Source organism: Haematobia irritans, chromosome 5, assembly GCF_050003625.1.
Source record: "Haematobia irritans isolate KBUSLIRL chromosome 5, ASM5000362v1, whole genome shotgun sequence".
NCBI classification, from domain to species: domain Eukaryota; kingdom Metazoa; phylum Arthropoda; class Insecta; order Diptera; family Muscidae; genus Haematobia; species Haematobia irritans.
This window is the reverse complement of record NC_134401.1, coordinates 10090162-10108542: the sequence shown is the minus strand read 5'-3', so window position 1 is coordinate 10108542 and position 18381 is coordinate 10090162. Positions and strand designations below refer to the sequence as shown.

General features: G+C 31.5%; 1 protein-coding gene across 1 annotated transcript; it reads right to left on the bottom strand.

The window, feature by feature from the left end:
• Positions 1–7672: 7672 nt before the first annotated feature.
• dap (cyclin-dependent kinase inhibitor dacapo) lies at positions 7673–13271 on the bottom strand. The gene is made up of 3 exons (XM_075310356.1): positions 12521–13271; positions 12029–12432; positions 7673–8037 (listed from the first exon to the last, which is right to left on the bottom strand). Exons 1-3 carry the CDS (start codon positions 12667–12669, stop codon positions 7883–7885), a joined length of 708 nt encoding a protein of 235 aa, XP_075166471.1. The 5' UTR covers positions 12670–13271; the 3' UTR covers positions 7673–7882.
• Positions 13272–18381: the final 5110 nt, after the last annotated feature.

Sequence of the window (18381 nt, the reverse complement as noted above, 5' to 3'; positions counted from 1 at the left end):
CCTAATTTCTACGAAAATCACATCGTTCAAACAAATAAAAATGGCTTTGGCGCTATACGAAGTTCAACTTTCTTCACAATGAGTTCATTTTAACTTAAAGAAGGGGTCACTTTTTTCTGGGTGTACTAATTTTAGCAAAGAGAGTAAAATTCAATTAACGATGCAGGAAATAGCCTTTTCTTTTGTAAAAATGCCGTTAAAACCGTCAGGACACTCCAAATCGGGTCAAGACACCTCCAAATCTAATCGCCGTATATGGAAAATATTTAGACAATGTTCAGACGGATGATAAGTAACAATGTAGGCCGCATAAAAAATTAGTTTTTAACTAATACCTTTTTCTTGGCCAATATATTATTAAAACCTCAAGTCACACCCTCCAAATACTATAGGGAGTCTTTAGGCAATCCTCCATACGAGTATAGCATTGTAACTTTCATCAAAATCGGACAACAATTAACGAGACGGGAAACAGCCTTTTATCTTGTAACAATACCGCTAAAAGCCCCATATCGGGTCTGAGAGAATAAAAGGACAAGAGAACGAAAATCACTCTTCTACAAAAACAACAAATGTCAACCGTATAGATGTCGCACAATGCCTGCAGCTTTGGTATTGCCGACGTTGCGGTCGAAGCGCTGTTTTGATAAATTCTTTATAAAGGCATCGGCAGTTATAATTTTAAATTGTCTGCTAAAAAATTTAATAGAATGAAAAGATTTAGAACATTTGTTATTACAAAGTAGGTTCTAAATCCTATTTTCCTTACGTTTCGTAAAGCCGGCATATATGATATTTGAGAGAAGTGCCGACAAAAACTGCATATTAGAGAAATTTTCCTCATTACTGCCACCTACTGACGCAGTTTCGCTTCACAGTTTCGTCCTCTTGCCTTTTTATTCTCTCTGATCGGGTTAAGACCATTGTTGCCACAGTTGGTAGAATTCTACCAAAAATGAAAGATTTTTATTGTTTGGTAGATTGATAGAATTCGTGATATTTTGGTAGATTTCTCTCCAACTAAGAGGTACTTCAATTTTCTATTTAAATGGAATTTTCTATAAATTTTAAATTCTAAAATTTTGAGAAAATTTTCTATAAAAATAAAATTTTACCAAAATTTCTTACGGAAAAACTTTGAAAAAATTTTCTATAGAAATAAAATTTTGAGAATATTTTCTATAGAAATAAAAATTTGACAAAATTTTCTATAGAAATACAATTTTGAAAAACGTTTTAAGAAATTTTTCTATAGAAATAAAATTTTGAGAATATTTTCTATAGAAATAAAATTTTGACAAAATTTTCTGTAAAAATAACATTTTGACAAAAATTTCTATACAAATAAATTTTTGACAAATTTTTCTATAGATATATTTTGAAATAAATTTTCTATACAAATATAATTTTGACAAAATTGTCTATAGAAATAAAATTTTGACAAAATTTTCTATAAAAATAAAATTGGAGAAAATTTTCTATAGAAATAAAATCTTTGACAAAATTTTCTATAAAAATAAAATTTTGACAACATTTTCTATAGAAATAAAATTTTGAGATAACTTTCTATAGAAATAAAATTTTCTATGGAAATAAAATTTTGACAACATTTTCTACTTTACGAGGGCGGTTCGGAAACTTTTCAAAAATATTTTTATTTTTCAATATAATCTCCTGAAACTTCAATGCACTTAGTCCAACGCTTTTCTAGTAATTCTATCCCTTGATTAAAATAGTTTTCCTCAAGGTCTTCAAAATAGTAGTTTACAACTGTAATTGCATCTTCATTTGAGGTAAAACGATTGCCAACAAGGATTTTTTTTACATTTGGGAACAAGTAAAAGTCACTGGGAGCTAAATCAGAAGAATAAGGTGGGTGGTCAAGCAACTCGTACTTTTATTCGTTGATTTTAGCCATTGTTAAAACACTCTAGTGCGCTGGTGCGTTGTCTTGATGAAAAATTATAAAATTATTATTATTATATCCAAAAGGTTGCAATAGTACTCTGAATTTATTGTTTTACCCTTTTGCAGATGGTCAATCAATAAAATACCTTTGAAGTCCCAAAAAACCGTTGCCATAACCTTACCAGCTGATTGAATTGTTTTCGCCTTCTTTGGGACACTTCCTACAGCGCTCAGTCCATTGTTTGGATTGTTCTTTTGTCTCTGGAGTATAGTGGTGGATCCATGTCTCATCAACAGTTTTGAAACGACGCTTAAAATCCATTTTATTTCGCTTAAAACGATCCAAACAAGCTTGAGAAATGTTCATTCTGTTGACAAATGCGGCACCCATCTTGCAGAAAGCTTTTTTATCTGTAGTGCTTCATGCAAAATTAAATGGACTCGATCATTTGAGATGCCCATGATATTAGCAATTTCACGCACTTTTATTCGTCGATCATTTTATACCATATCATGCACTTTGGCTACAATTTCTGTTGTTGTTGCTGGTTTTGGACGTCGACTACGTGGTTCATATTCAATGCTTGTACGACCACGTTTAAATTCAGCAACCCAATTTTTTACTGTTACATATGTAGGAGCACTTTCACCTAACACATTCACCATATCATTATGAATTTCTTGTCTCGATAAACCTTTTTTATGTAAATATTTAATGACAGCACGCATTTCTAATTTTTCCATTGTAAAAAATTGCGGGTGCGTCTTTTTTGAACACCTGTTTCTATATGAAGGAGTTGCCAGATCTAAACAAAATTTAACATGTGTTCATAAGAGAGATGGACGTTTCCAAAACACTTAACTTTTTTTCTGTTTATACCGCACTTTTTGTGCTAGGCTAAGAAGTTTCCGAACTGCCCTCGTATATAGAAATAAAATTTTGTGAAAACTTTATATAGAAATAAAATTTTGACAAAATTTTCTATAAAAATAAAATTGAAGCAAATTTTCTATAGAAATAAAATTTTGAGACAATTTTCTATAAAAATTTTGACAAAATTTTCTATAAAATTAAAATTTTGACAATATTTTCTATAGAAATATAATTTTGACAAAACTTTCTATAGAAATAAAATTTTGAGAAAATTTTCTGTAGAAATAAAATTTATGGCTCTAGTGCCAACTGTGCTTACAGAGCTCTTGAAGGAGCAAATTTCATCAGATTTGGTTAAAATTTTGTCTGTGATTGCAGTGTATGTGTTCTAACAGCCATTTTGCAGATTTGACTTCATGAATACCTTGTAATATCAAATTTCATTTGATACGGTTGAAATCTGGTACGTGATGTTAGTATATACCCTCTAATAATTGGTCCATATCGGTCCATTACTAACAGGTTGGCTGATAAATCCCCGGTCTAACAAAGAAAAACACTTTTTTTTGTCAAAATTCGTTTTTATTATTCAATATAGTTCCCTTCAAGAGTGATACAACGATTATAACGACCTTCCAATTTTTTGATACCATTTTGTTAGTACTACTTCGGTTTTGCCTCAAAATAGGTCTCAGTTTCGGCGATCACCTCTTCATTGCAGCCAAATTTTTTCCCTGCGAGCATTCTTTTGAGGTCTGAGAACAAGAAAAAGTCGCTGGGGGCCAGATCTGGAGAATAGGGTGGGTGGGGAAGCAATTCGAAGCCCAATTCATGAATTTTTGCCATCGTTCTCAATGACTTGTGGCACGGTGCGTTGTCTTGGTGGAACAACACTTTTTTCTTCTCCATATGGGGCGGTTTTGCCGCGATTTCGACCTTCAAACGCTCCAATAACGCAAAATAATAGTCACTGTTGATGGTTTTTCCCTTCTCAAGATAATCGATAAAAATTATTCCATGCGCAACCCAAAAAACAGAGGCCATTACTTTGCCAGCGGATTTTTGAGTCTTTCCACGCTTCGGAGACGGTTCACCGATCGCTGTCCACTCAGCCGACTGTCGATTGGACTCAGGAGTGTAGTGATGGAGCCATGTTTCATCCAATGTCACATATCGACGGAAAAACTCGGGTGTATTACGAGTTAACAGCTGCAAACACCGCTTAGAATCATCAACACGTTGCTGTTTTTGGTCAAATGTGAGCTCGCGCGGCACCCATTTTGCACAGAGCTTCCGCGTATCCAAATATTGATGAATGATATGTTATGACCAACACGTTCCTTTGATATCTTTAAGGCCTCTGCTATTTCGATCAACTTCATTTTACGGTCATTCAAAATCATTTTGTGGATTTTTTTGATGTTTTCGTCGGTAACCACCTCTTTCGGGCGTCCACTGTGTTCACCGTCCTCCGTGCTCATTTCACCACGCTTGAATTTTGCATACCTATCAATTATTGTTGATTTCCCTGGGGCAGAGTCCGGAAACTCATGGAGCCACCGTGGTGCAATGGTTAGCATGCCCGCCTTGCATACACAAGGTCGTGGGTTCGATTTCTGCTTCGACCGAACACCAAAAAGTTTTTCAGCGGTGGATTATCCCACCTCAGTAATGCTGGTGACATTTCTGAGGATTTCAAAGCTTCTCTAAGTGGTTTCACTGCAATGTGGAACGCCGTTCGGACTCGGCTATAAAAAGGAGGTCCCTTGTCATTGAGCTTAACATGGAATCGGGCAGCACTCAGTGATAAGAGAGAAGTTCACCAATGTGGTATCACAATGGACTGAATAGTCTAAGTGGGCCTGATACATCGGGCTGCCACCTAACCTAATCTAACCTAACCGGAAACTCATTATCAAGCAAAGGTTTTGCTTCCACCGTATTTTTCCCTTCAGAAAACAGTATTTTATCAAAACTAGAAATCGCTTTTTTCCATTTTTTTTCACAATAAAAAAAATTGCTTCACAAAAGACGCTCTATCTCACAAACTAATTGATTACAGACGTCAAATTTTGACACGAATCATTTGAAGGTTGGTACTATATAAAAATAATATGCATTTAATACTAGCGACGCCATCTATGTGTCAAACCGTTATATAAACCCTTATAATCGATTACGATTTGACTTCTTGAGCTTGTTTTGATTCGAACCACTTTGAATTCTGCTGTGACGTCAATATTCTACAATTATATATAGGACTCATACGAACCGATTCCATAATTGGCTTCTTGACCCTCTTTGGGAGCATTCATTTGCTTTTAGCGTTTGGAATCGATAAAAATGATCGCTAAATGATTAGCAAATAAAATGCTAATGAAAAATGATAAGAACATTACAAAAATATAGGTTTTGTTTACATTTTTTATTTAATTAATTAATCTGTTGTACCTTCTTAAATCAGTTATAAACACTTGCTTCTCAAAACATTTTGTTTTTGTAATAGAGAAAATATTGCAATTCTATTAAAATTCTGCCCTTGTGCCCTCCCCCAACACAATACCTGCTACCTTGCTTTGCCTTACCAACCAATGAAAATACTAAGAAAATTAAAGTTTTTTTATGAATGTTTTAGTTTCTTATTTTCAATTGATATTTTTGTTTTCTTTTCTCTTGTGGTTTCTTATTAATAATTTAACATACAAAATGTTTTATTTTTATTATAACTCGGGTTTAATACAATTTTTAGGATATATTGTAATTCGTATAAGGCTGTATTGAAGACTGTACTGAATGTATTATTGTATATTGATATGAGGTAATGGGATTTCCAAAAATGAATTATTTTTAATTGGATTCAATTTTTGAAAATAGTTTTGAAATTTTCCTAACATTTTCAAAGAATTAAAAATCCAAAAAAAAATTTAAAACGTTTTGGAAAGGTCTTATTGGTGGAATATGAAATTTGTTCTATTTGCCAATTGTTATTGTTTTAGGAAAATTGTTAACAAATATTTAGGAAAAAATATATATAGATTTGATTTGATGCAATATTTTGTTTTTTTATATTTTTATATAAAAATATAAATGCTGGTATTATATGTAGTGAATGAATTTTTTGTTAATGTTATATTTCTTTGTTAGATTTTAATGCAATATACTTATTTCATTATAAAATACATTTTTGTTTATAAGTTAAGGAAAAATAAAAAAGGCTCTGCCTACAAACAATTTAAAAAAAAAATTATACAATTTACAAAAGTTTTGGTTTGAAGGGAGGAAGATAGGGGGTAAAGTACTGTTAGGGGGACTAGTTGTTATAAATAAAAAGATATCGATTTTCAAGTCTTTTTTTTTAAGGCTTAAAAATTGAAATCTTTTTGTTTTATTTTTTTGATAATAAAAATTTTTTAAAAATTTTTAAATTTGAAAAATTTTTTAGTTACAATAGGGTTAAAGGTTTTCCAAAAAATATATGTAAGTTGTTTTAAAGAAACTCTCAAGAAACTTAATGTAGTTATGGGGAATTTTTGAAAACAAATGTAATTTAAGAAATTTTATCTTAAAAAAAATTTAAAATATTTTTGTTTTTTCAAATTTAAATATGTTTATGCAAGAGCAAGGGATTATTGTTTTCATTATTATTATTTCGATATTTTATACAAAAATTATTTTGTAAAATTTTCAATTTAATAGTCAATTTAAATATTTTGTTAATTTTATTGTAAATTGTAAACCATTTTTTTCAAATTTATAACAACAACAAAAAAACTAGAAAAATATAAACAATCAAATTAAAATAGTATTGTTTATATTTTAAGTTTTTTTAATATACAAAAATTTTAAATTTAACAAATTTTGAAATTTTTTTAAATTTATAACAAAAAAATTAGAAAAATATAAACATATCAAATCAAAATAGATTTGTTTATATTTTTAACAAATCTGAATATTGCAAAATTTTTATAAACAAATATTCAAGTTTCTTGGGATATTCCTTAAAATGTGTTTTTTTGAAATCCCTTATACCTTAAAGGATTTTAGAAAAAAGAAGGATTTTAAATTTAAAAAAATTAAAAATTTTTAACATATTTGTTCTTTTTTTTTTCAAAATATTTCTTTGAGATGAATATTTCATTTTTAAGAAATATCGAAGTCAAAGAAATAAAAACATGAATTTTGAAGTTAAAAATTTTGATTTTTTATAAGAAACATAGATGTTAAAAAAATTATGGTCAAAAGGTCTACTAAATATTTATGTTTTTAAAAAAAGGAAAATATTCTAAGAAATGAGATCTGAAATTTCCTTTTTTTTTTGTAATTAAACAAAAATATTTAACAAAGCTTTTAAAATTGGGGGATAGGATGAGATGTATGAATGAATGTTAGTTTTTTGTTAAATATTCAACTTAAATTTCTATTAAAATTCAATAATTTCAATATCTTTCTTAAGCCAAAATTTTTGGTTTTTTTTTAAATGAATTTCATAGCATATGCATATGGTTAAGGATGTAAAAAAATTGTAAGAAAAATCAGGATTTTGTTATTCCAAATGCCTTATCTCAGGTAAGAAGGATAAAATAAAAATGTTCCATAGAGGGATTCGGGACTTAAGGACTGTTCTAAACTTATCTCTAAATATATATATAGATGGGAAAACTATCAAAAATATATTACTAAAGAACTTAGTTTATGGCATTCAGTAAGGATAAAAAATAGGATTTAAGGTTTTCCTTTTTTTGATGATATTCAAAGAAAATTTTGCTGAGAAAACTAAAACTTTTCTCTAGATTGGCAAAATTCATAAGGAAAACCATAAGGGGGGAAAATTTGATGATTTGCATAAAAAAACAAATCATCAAAGATTTTTCTTAATCTATAGAATATATAGTTAAAAACTAATCTGTGTGCATTTGTATATATACATTTGTGTATATAGTACTTATAGTTAATAACTAATTGAAGAAATGGAAATATTTTAATAGATTGCAATCGATTTTCTTTACAAACTAAAAATATGTAAATATACTATTAACGATGAACGAAAATTTACTTTCGCTTTGTATTCGTTTTTTACTGTTGTTTGTGTTATGCATTCGATTAATGATGACGCGTTCTTAGAGAAAAATGCGCTGTTATACTATTGGGATTATTCCCATGATGTACTGATGATGAGCCCGAAGAGGTACGCATACGTTTGGCGGGGGATACTTTCTTGGGGGTTTGAGCCAAACGTTTACGTTCTTTCATGTATTCTAAAAAAAGAGAGAAAAATAGGGAAATACGATTAGTTAAAGGTTTTTAGAAAATGATTAAATTTAAGAAAAAGTAAAAAAAAAAATAATTAAATCGTCTTTCGAATCTTAGTATTTGGAAATTTTGGAAGCAAATTAAAAAAGATTTGAAACAATTTTTTTATTCTACAAAATGTTCCTAGGTTCCTTAATTCCTTAGAGATATTTATAATAGTGTAAGAGCATTTTTTAAAATATTGTTTTACTTTGTTTTCGACTTTCTATGTAGTTTTTAACGATTTGTAAATATTATCAAACTAACATTTTCAAAATTTAGATCTGCTGTTTTTTTTTTTGTTTGAGATACTTCCAAAATCAATACCATACAATTTTTGTAAATGAAAAATTAGCCAATGTTGGAAAAACACATAGGCCAACACAAGCAATTAGCTTAAATTATAGGCTACGAAATATATCCTGTGGAGACTGAAAACAGTTTAGGCAGACTCGGAAATATTTTCTTATAAAACTTTTTTCTCTTATAGGTATATAAAAGGAAATAGATTTATCCAAAAATTTTCTTCCACCCCAAATGACTTTTCCCCCCTACCCTTCCTCAACAATAGCTACTATGCAATTTTAGAATCCCTTATCGTTGAAAATATGTCACTGGAAAAAATCTATCGTTGGACATTTATGAAAAAGGATGAGTGTCATGTGTTATTTCGAATACTATCATTGTATATTTTGTGGCATACGATCATTGTTTCATCCCCTTTTTCTTTCTATATTGCATCCCTTTTTAAATGGTAGCTGACTCTAACTGCATATTTGGCAAATGATTTCAACCCAAACGATATGAAAGGAAAAAGGTAAGGTTGGTTTTTTTTTTAGGTATTAAAAGGTTATTCAGACAACTGTCTGATTGTATAGACGCTCAATTTTGGCACGTGGTTAGCACGCAGTCACAAAGTGAGGAATATAGAGACTCAACGTTAACAAATAGAAAAAGGAAATCAAGGGTTTATTCTAAATACTAGACTGGAAATAAAAATTAATAGATAAGCCATAGAAATTTTAAAGCTAAAATTTTTTTTTTGGTAAAAGAGGGCCTTCAATTTAGCACAAACCCCAGAAAAGTTTATAAAATCAAACAAACAATTTAAAAAAACGCATTATTTTTTTAAATAGAATAACTCATAATTAATTTTTAAGTCCAATTTATAAAATCAAACCAACAATTTAAAAAAAATCTTTTTTTTAATTAGAATAACTGATAATTAATTTTTAAGTCCAGCAATCTATAGATTGAAAATCGTACAATGGATTTTGAGTCCAAGTATGTAAGTCCACCATTCAAAAAAAATTCTAACTCTACTAATTGAAAAATCCTATCGAATTACTTAATCTCTTAATAAACAAAAACATATCAATAAAATTAGTATGATTTCTGAGAAAAAGATCAATTGTTTCTGTCTAAGCATTTTCTTTTATACTTGCAAATTGCATAAGCCATGTTTGCGTCCAACAAAAAATGCGGGCAATTAAACGACAACTACAAAAAAAAAAAAAAAACAAATCTCTTGATTTTGGGAAGCATCATAACAATAACATTTAATTGATAGGGGTCATTTTGAAAAAACAAAAACAAATGGTTAAACTTGGTGAAGAAGTAAAAAGGGAATATTTGGCAATAGTGAAGACATTCAATACAATATAAGTACTTCGAAATATAAATGAAAAGAAACATTTGCCCTATGGCAATAGTCTAATTATGTAATAATCAATGACTCCAATCGAACAGCATAGGTCAATAAACTTAAATTTGTTACGAATTGATTTATTTGTTATAGTTCGAAAGGATTAAAATTTTGAATAAAATCGAGAATCAAATTTAAAAATTATAAACTAAATTAACTTTTCATTTTTATAAGTACATATTTTTTAGTTATTTTTTCACTATTTTAAATTTAATGTTTATAATAAAATAACAAATTTTATTTTTTTTTATTTATTTATTTTTTTATTTTTATTTATTTTTTTATTTTTATTTTATTTTTTCCAATTTTTTCTAATACATTTTTCTCTTTAATTTTATGAAAATTTCCAAACCAAACCCATTGTCCTTCTACTCGTGATCTATCTCTAGGATCTTTTTATTCTAATTTCCATAAATTTGATAAGGGCTGGGGATGCTAGATTACCAGCTTTTTCCCCCCTGCCTCATTACACCATGTGTAATGAAAACAAATCCATCCATTTTCAACATCTGTTCAAAATTTTCCTATTTTTCCCCGTAGACAAGAGAAGGTTTTCAAAAGTTCTTCAAACAAGATCATTACCAGAAATATTCATCCATCATTCATATAAGCAGCCAGGCAAATAAAATCCACACGAACCATTAAACCTGAATATTTTGAATAGAGGGATGTTTTTCCAACAACACAAAAGGCTCACACGCAAAACTTTAGTCTATCATGACATGCGATTTACAAAAGCAAGCAAAGGAGGGGGACGAAAACAGAAACTACCTAGTTTTAAAGGTAAAGAGAGAAGACCTGGATTTTATAATTATGGGGGTTCATTTTATTGAAACAAATCGGAGAAAAAAAATACAAAACACAGCTGGGCTAAGAGAAATCACTTGTGCTTTAGATTTAGATATTGGACAAGGACATAAGAGGACATAGGAAATCTGAAAAAAAAACAACCCTTTTATTGTTGGAATTTCGAAGAGAGAGATGGAGAGGAAAAAGATCATAAAGTGATTGAATCCAAATATGATTTGGAAATACTAGACACAAAAATGCCAAACCCTTCAATTATCTGAAAGCAAACGGAAATGAAATAAATCTCCCCCAAAAAAAGCTATTTAATCAAAAACCACAAAACATTTCTCTTCAAAACGAATAAGGGAAGGATAAGGCGTTTTTCGATATAACAATGATACCTTACAATAGGCCAAACGCCTACACTACAACCTAAAAAACCACCCTCTCCTGTTTAGTAAACCGTATCAGGTTTGTTTAAATATGACCGTTACTAAAAATGAACCTTAACGGAAAATAAAGAACCTGGAAGTAGGGAGAAATGGTGTCATACTAAAATTGTATTGATCGTTATTGGAAATACATGCAATTTTTTTATGGGAAAAACACCACCCATCGAAGAGGGTGTTCGTTTGGACAACTGAAAACTCTTATTTCCCACGCTTATGTATTGGCACTTCTTGGGAATTATTACATTATACAATTTAGTTCAATATCCTACTTTAATTGAGGTATTTTGATTGTGAACCGTTGAACATGTAAAAAGGAAATTGGCTGTTTGTTGGACTTTTCAAGCTTGATTGCCACCGCATAGGAAAATATTGTGTGAGAAAAATATTAAGAGTTTAGGACTAAGAAAAATAAGGTGCAAAAGGGCTATTGTTTTATGGAAAACAAATAAAACAGGTGATAATGATCGTTGTATATATTTTTGTAACGATTTTAAACCCCTAATGGGAAAGCAAAAATTCGTCTAATGGACTGTGATCCAGGGTTAAAAATTGTAAAGAAGGTTTTAAAAATAATCTAAGCATCTTTTCATGGAGTTTAATATAGTTGAAATGTGGTTATCAAACTTGTAGATGTAAGGCAGAGAGTCTACATCACAAAATTACGAAAATTTCAATTTTTGGAATTTTTACTTTAAATGTAGTAAAAATACTAAAAATTGTTAAATGTTTAAAGACATTTTTTCTTTAAGATGGTAAAAACTTTGTAGGCTTATTAAAAAAATTTTCCCTAATTAAACAAACAAAATATATAAAATTTCTAAATTAACACTTCCATAATAAAAAGTCGAAAAAAAATCGACCAATTTTAAAATTATTAATAAAAGAAAGCTTTTTAATGAGGAAATATTTTCCAAAAATATTTCTATTTCCTAAAAACATCTAATGACTTGCCTATATTTTTAGATTTTTCTTAAATGATTCTCAATTTTTGAAAAAAATTTCAATATTTACCTGTTATCTTGGGCTGTCTCTTGCGTAAATATGTCTTGCGGGGTACCAAAACACAGGTCTCCACATTATTGGGTCCAGCAGGAACTTTGAATTCAACCATTGATTCATCTTGGCTATCATCGCAGGAATCTGTGTCGGTCACTGAATGTTGAGATAAATTCAAATTTTCCCTTTCAGCACGCTCATCCATTAACAATTCTAAATTGGTTTTGGGTGCAGGGGTAGGGCGTACATGAGCAGCGCGGGTCAACGTATACATTTCGGGAGCAATGTGGCTTTCTTGTGTGGAAACACGTTCCCAAATGTATTGTGAATTGGCAGACAATGGGGAACCAGTGCGAAAATCAAAACCCCATTTGCGGGAGGCACGTTCTTGGCATTTTTCCAATTCCTCATTGAAGATTCTACGAAAGGGGGAAATCCTAATTAATATCGCATTTCACAGAAATTGGCAAATCGTTAGGTCTTGCAAAATTATTTTGTATAACTTACTTATTAGTTTCAATGGGATTTGCTGGTCCAAAAAGATCCCTTTTGATGCGATTCAATTGGCGTCCACATGCCATATTGCTACGCATAGCCGCTGCTGGACTATTGGTGATTTTGCAAATCATAGGATTTAATACACGGGCCGCTGACATTTTCTGGGATAATTATTTTAACCTTGTCTCGATGAGGATGATGGAATAGCGATTTGCTTCAATTAACTTTCAATTGTTCTTCTTCGTAGCACTTGTTTCTCTGGGTGGGTTTATTACTTTTCTAGTTTCTATTATTTTTTGATGTTTTTGCGTTTTTGCTTTGGCTCTTAATGGTGGAAGTGTCAAAATTTGGCGCCAAAATCACTGACAATTTTCCCCAACTAACACAAACACCAATGCACAAAGCAAATCAAATGCGAGAGAGAGCTTTGCTCCACCTCTAAACGTACAGTTGTCTTTGCCGTAATAGTCGATGGAGATGCTCCCAATAAACAAACGCACTTTGAACGTTAAGCAGGAATAGTGTCTCTTACTGCATATAATTGACACACAAACCAAGGTTAAAAATAAACTGGGTAAAATATATTGTTTTATTAAAATATATTCTTTATATTAATTATTTTGTTTATTTCTTTCAATTATTTTGTCTTTTTGTTCTTGTTTTTTTTTTTTTTTCTTTTATTATCCAATGCAAGTTCTTCTTTACAAATAAAAGCTTTACATTTTTTGTTCTGTTTATATTCTCTCACTTTTCAGCTTTTTATCTCTCACACTTGTTCTCTTTTCTTGTTGAAGTCTCACATAAATTGTTTTTACTATGCAGCAAGTAACTTGGAGAAAATAATTTATCAAGTCTTTTTGGATGTAGTTGTTGTTAAGTTTATTTTTATACAAACAACTCTGGAAAAAATTGTTTAACACTCGTCGATTATATATTTTCGAAAATATACGAAAACTTCTTTTAAATCCGTAAATGTAACAAAATAATCGTTGTTAAAATTATTGCTGTATTACTTTTACGATAGTAAAACGAAATGCGCAAGAGCTACACGATGTTAACTCTGTGAATAGTTTCTCTTTACTAAATGACTAGCAAATCATCGCAACAAGACTTTAATTCGAACGAAGGCTAAAAATTCATTCCAAAAATTTACTCTTGCATCAACCCCACAAATTGGGAGAGAAATAAAAGCCATAAGAGATGAGTAGAGCTATAGAAGAAACGTCATAAACAAGAAAGGCAATAACAACAACACAACATCTGAAATATATGCACTCAACACATCCACATGAAGTGAGCAATGTAATGGTTTGTTGTTTGTGTATTTCTCTCACCAAAAAAGAAAAAAAAAAGAGAAGAGTACTAAAAGAAACCTTTCAGTTAAACACAAGGGAGGTTCTTAAATATTACAACGAATATCTATTACAAAAGCCGTACATGGGATCCTTTTTAGTGGAGTTTTTGAGTGTTTCGATGGCAATAAGAGATATCCAGGTAAACAAACAAGAAATACTCGAAGAAGATTATCAAACATCAACAACGTAGTAAACCAATTTGAATTCATGATTGTATACGGTGAGTAGTATTAGAAATATATGTTTGGTATAGACATGGTTGTATATATTTGGTACTAAATGAAAGAATATAAAAAGAACATCATTGTACAGTGGGTTAAAACATACCACCATTTCCTTTATTACTAAAAGGCTCGCATATATCTAAATTTTATTAATTTGGAATTTATACAAAGCTCACTGCATTGATTTTCAATTTATACTAAACTGTGACATTTGACCTTATATGTTCGTCATAAAATGTTAATATCATGGGAGTAAGTAAAGCGACCTGAATCTTATGTGCCCTCCTCCGTGCACATAAGATTCTTCTACAGCTAGTAGCTAATATCCATTGGGAGCCACCGTGGTGCAATGGTTAGCATGCCCGCCTTGCATACACAAGGTCGTGGGTTCGATTCCTGCTTCGACCGAACACCAAAAAGTTTTTCAGCGGTGGATTATTCCACCTCAGTAATGCTGGTGACATTTCTGAGGGTTTCAAAGCTTCTCTAAGTGGTTTCACTGCAATGTGGAACGCCGTTCGGACTCGGCCATAAAAAGGAGGTCCCTTGTCATTGAGCTTAACGTGGAATCGGACAGCACTCAGTGATAAGAGAGAAGTTCACCAATGTGGTATCACAATGGACTGAATAGTCTAAGTGAGCCTGATACATCGGGCTGCCACCTAACCTAACCTAATAGCCAGATTACTTGTGTTATTGTTAGGCTAATAGACGGTCCATATTGTTTTCTAGATTTTAAGTGGGTTAATCACAGAGCCTGTGTAACATTTGGAACCAATGTATAATACGTATACAAAATCTAGGAATCGATTTTTATGGAAGCTATATGATATGATACTAAATTTAACTTATTTTTATTACAAAAATTATTTAATTTATGTTATGTTATGTTTTATTACTTTTTATACCCTCCACCATAGGATGGGGGTATATTAACTTTGTCATTCCGTTTGTAACACATCGAAATATTGCTCTAAGACCCCATAAAGTATATATATTCTGGGTCGTGGTGAAATTCTGAGTCGATCTGAGCATGTCCGTCCGTCTGTTGAAATCACGCTAACTTCCGAACGAAACAAGCTATCGACTTGAAACTTGGCACAAGTAGTTGTTATTGATGTAGGTCGGATGGTATTGCGAATGGGCCATATCGGTCCACTTTTACGTATAGCCCCCATATAAACGGACCCCCAAATTTGGCTTGGGATTGCTCTAAGAGAAGCAATTTCATCCGATCCGGCTGAAATTTGGTACATGGTGTTAGTATAGGGTCTGTAACAACCATGCAAAAATTGGTTCAAATCGGTCCACTTTTACGTATAACCCCCAAATTTGGCTTGCGATTGCTCTAAGAGAAGCAAATTTCATCCGATCCGGTTGAAATTTGGTACATGGTGTTAGTATATGGTCTTTAACAATAATGCCAAAATTGTTCCATATCGGTCCATAATTACATATAGCCCCCATATAAACCGATCCCCCGATTTGGCTTGTGGAGCCTCTAAGAGAACCAAATCTCATCCGATCCGGCTGAAATTTGGTACGTGGTCTTAGTATTTGGTCTCTAACAGCCATGTAAAAACTGGTTCATATCGGTCCATAATTACATATAGCCCTTATATAAACCGATTCCCCGATTTGGCTTGCGGAGCCTCTAAGAGAACCAAATTTCATCCGATCCGGCTGAAATTTGGTACATGGTGTTGGTATATGTTCTCTAATGACCATGCAAAAATTGGTCTACATCGGCCCATAATTATATATAGCCCCCATATAAACCGATCCCCAGATTTGACTTCCGGAGCCTCTTAGAGGAGCAAAAGCCATCCGATCCGACTGAAATTTGGTACGTTGTGTTAGTATGTTGTCTCTAACAACCATGCAAGAATTGGTCCATATCGGTCCATAATTATATATAGCCCCCATATAAATCGATCCCCAGATTTGTCCTCCGGAGCCTCTTGGAGGAGCCAAATTCATCCGATCCGGTTGAAATTTGGAACATGTTGTTAGAATGTGGTCTCTAACAAACACGCAAGAATTGGTTCATATCGGTCAATAATTATACATAGCCCCAGATTTGATCTCCGGAAGCTCTTGGAGGAGCAAAATTCATCCGATCCGGTTGAAATTTGCAACGTGGTGTTAGTATAAGGCCGCTAATAACCATGCCAAAATTGGTACATATCGGTCTATAGTTATATATAGCTGATCCCCAATCACACAAAAATTGGTCCATATCGGTTCATAATCATGGTTGCCACTCAAGCCAAAAATAATCTACCAAAACATTTTTTTCCAAATTTTATTTCTATAGAAAATTTTTTCCAAATTTTACTTATATAGAAAATGTTGTCAAAATTTTATTTTGTCAAAACTGTATTTCTATAGAAACTTTAAACTTAATTATATACACTAATAGAAAAATTGCGTTCCACAATCGTGAACGGACGGTGACAAAATGAAACGGAAACGTTCACAAAAAATCAAAACGAAATGTTCACGATTTTGTCCACGGGCGTTCACGATTTCATGAACGGCATTCGTTTTTCTTTTTCCATGAAAATTCTTAAAATAATCGTTAGACGTTGTTATGGCAACTCCGCCGGTGGTGCAATGAGCTAAAGCGACTGTTAACGCGTATGGTGCACACAACACAGGTTCGAATCACGGTAGCGGAAATCTTTTTTTTAATTTTGTTTATAAATTCGTAACCATTACGTTTACAGATCATGAAGACTCGTTGTTGTTTTGACAACGGATGGTGTCATTTTAACGTTGTCAGATTGACCCCGTCTGTTCTCAGTTTGACAACACATGTGTGTTGATTCACTTTCATGAACGAAACGTTTTGAAATGACAACGCCGTTCATGATTTTTTCCATGGGTGTATACACAAATGAAACATAAAGATTTTCTAAATTCACCTAAAATTTTAAAATGTTACCAAAAACGAGTCCATCACGAATGGGTCTAAAAGTGGCAGCCCGATTAAGTTTCAGGCTCACTTAGACTATTCAGTCCATTGTGATATTCGTATGGGTCTAAAAACATTTTTAAAATTTCTAAATCCAATTGTTTCCTTCAAAACAAGAAATTTTCTTTAAACGCCGTTATTAAGTTCGCATAATCACACCAAAAAGCCATTTTTAATAATTTTTATAATTTGTAACAATAATTCATTTTATAGAAAATACACTTTTTCGATTGTTCTTTGGATCATTTCCCACAAATAATAAATTTGTGTAATTATATTTTTTAATTTTTTTCTGCTTTTACAGTTTATATGTCAAATATGTCTTAAAAATTTAATACATATATTTTTTCATTTTTATTTGTAAATATTTTCATCCAAAACAAAAGTGAATTTTCACCAATATTAAAATTTGAATCCTCGAATATTGGACGAATATTTACAGGATTTTTAAAAGGAATAGTCGACAGTTTATCGAAGGAATTACTATGTTAAAAGTAGGTATGAAGTTTTCTTGTATAAGGGTGTAGAACAGAAAGTCTTATAAGAATACATTTTTGGGGGTAGGTGAGTGTCCTTTTGCTATTTAGTCCAATTGGTAAGGATTTTTGTTATTATCTATCTAAAATTCATCAAAAATATTTTTAATTTGGTTCAGTGCATCTTAAAGTTTCGTAAAAAAGAAATTTTCTTAACCTAAAAATTATTTTTATTAGGCCCACTGTAAAATCGAATGATCTAACTTTTGGTGACACCACAGGCTCTCGCTATCTCTCTTTCCTTTAGACTGACTGTTGTATCAGATCCATTTATCTCCCCACTGAGAAGTAGCAGCATGGCGAACGCATGAGTTTTTCTATTTTTATGTTAATAATCGTATATCGTCTATTTTCCTTGGTTTTTTGAATTTTTCTTCTAGTCGTCATTGTTCTTGACGTTCACATTTGACATTAGCTCTCCCTCAACGTTTGTCTGAGTTTTTGTTTTGACCCTGCTGTACTTTTTCAATTCTACTATGACGTTTGTTTGGTGAACAGAGTCTCATCGTTTGTTCATGGTGTAGCGACAACAACCGTATCAATGCAATCGAATGTTGAGTTTTATTTTTCATTCGTGTGTGCGGTGCCGGTCGGCTTCATCTTCGGTAGACAACAACGATGAACGTTTGTTTTTATCAGGGGTTAGTTTTGTTCTATGTTGTCATTGTAGCTTGTGGAGAAGGGGGCTTTATCTTTCTTTACTTTTTCCAATTTATAGGTTTTTTTTGTAAAATTTCTCTAGGTTTTCAGTTTATTTTGATTATGAAAATTCTTATTT

Bases quoted from the DNA above. Each gene is read 5' to 3' on its own strand.
- dap (XM_075310356.1), bottom strand. From the start codon at position 12,669: ATGTCAGCGGCCCGTGTATTAAATCCTATGATTTGCAAAATCACCAAT. The intron at 12,433-12,520 runs GTAAGTTATACA...CCCCTTTCGTAG, and splicing joins AATCCCATTGAAACTAATAA to AATCTTCAATGAGGAATTGG. The intron at 8,038-12,028 runs GTAAATATTGAA...CTCTTTTTTTAG, and splicing joins GAGACAGCCCAAGATAACAG to AATACATGAAAGAACGTAAA.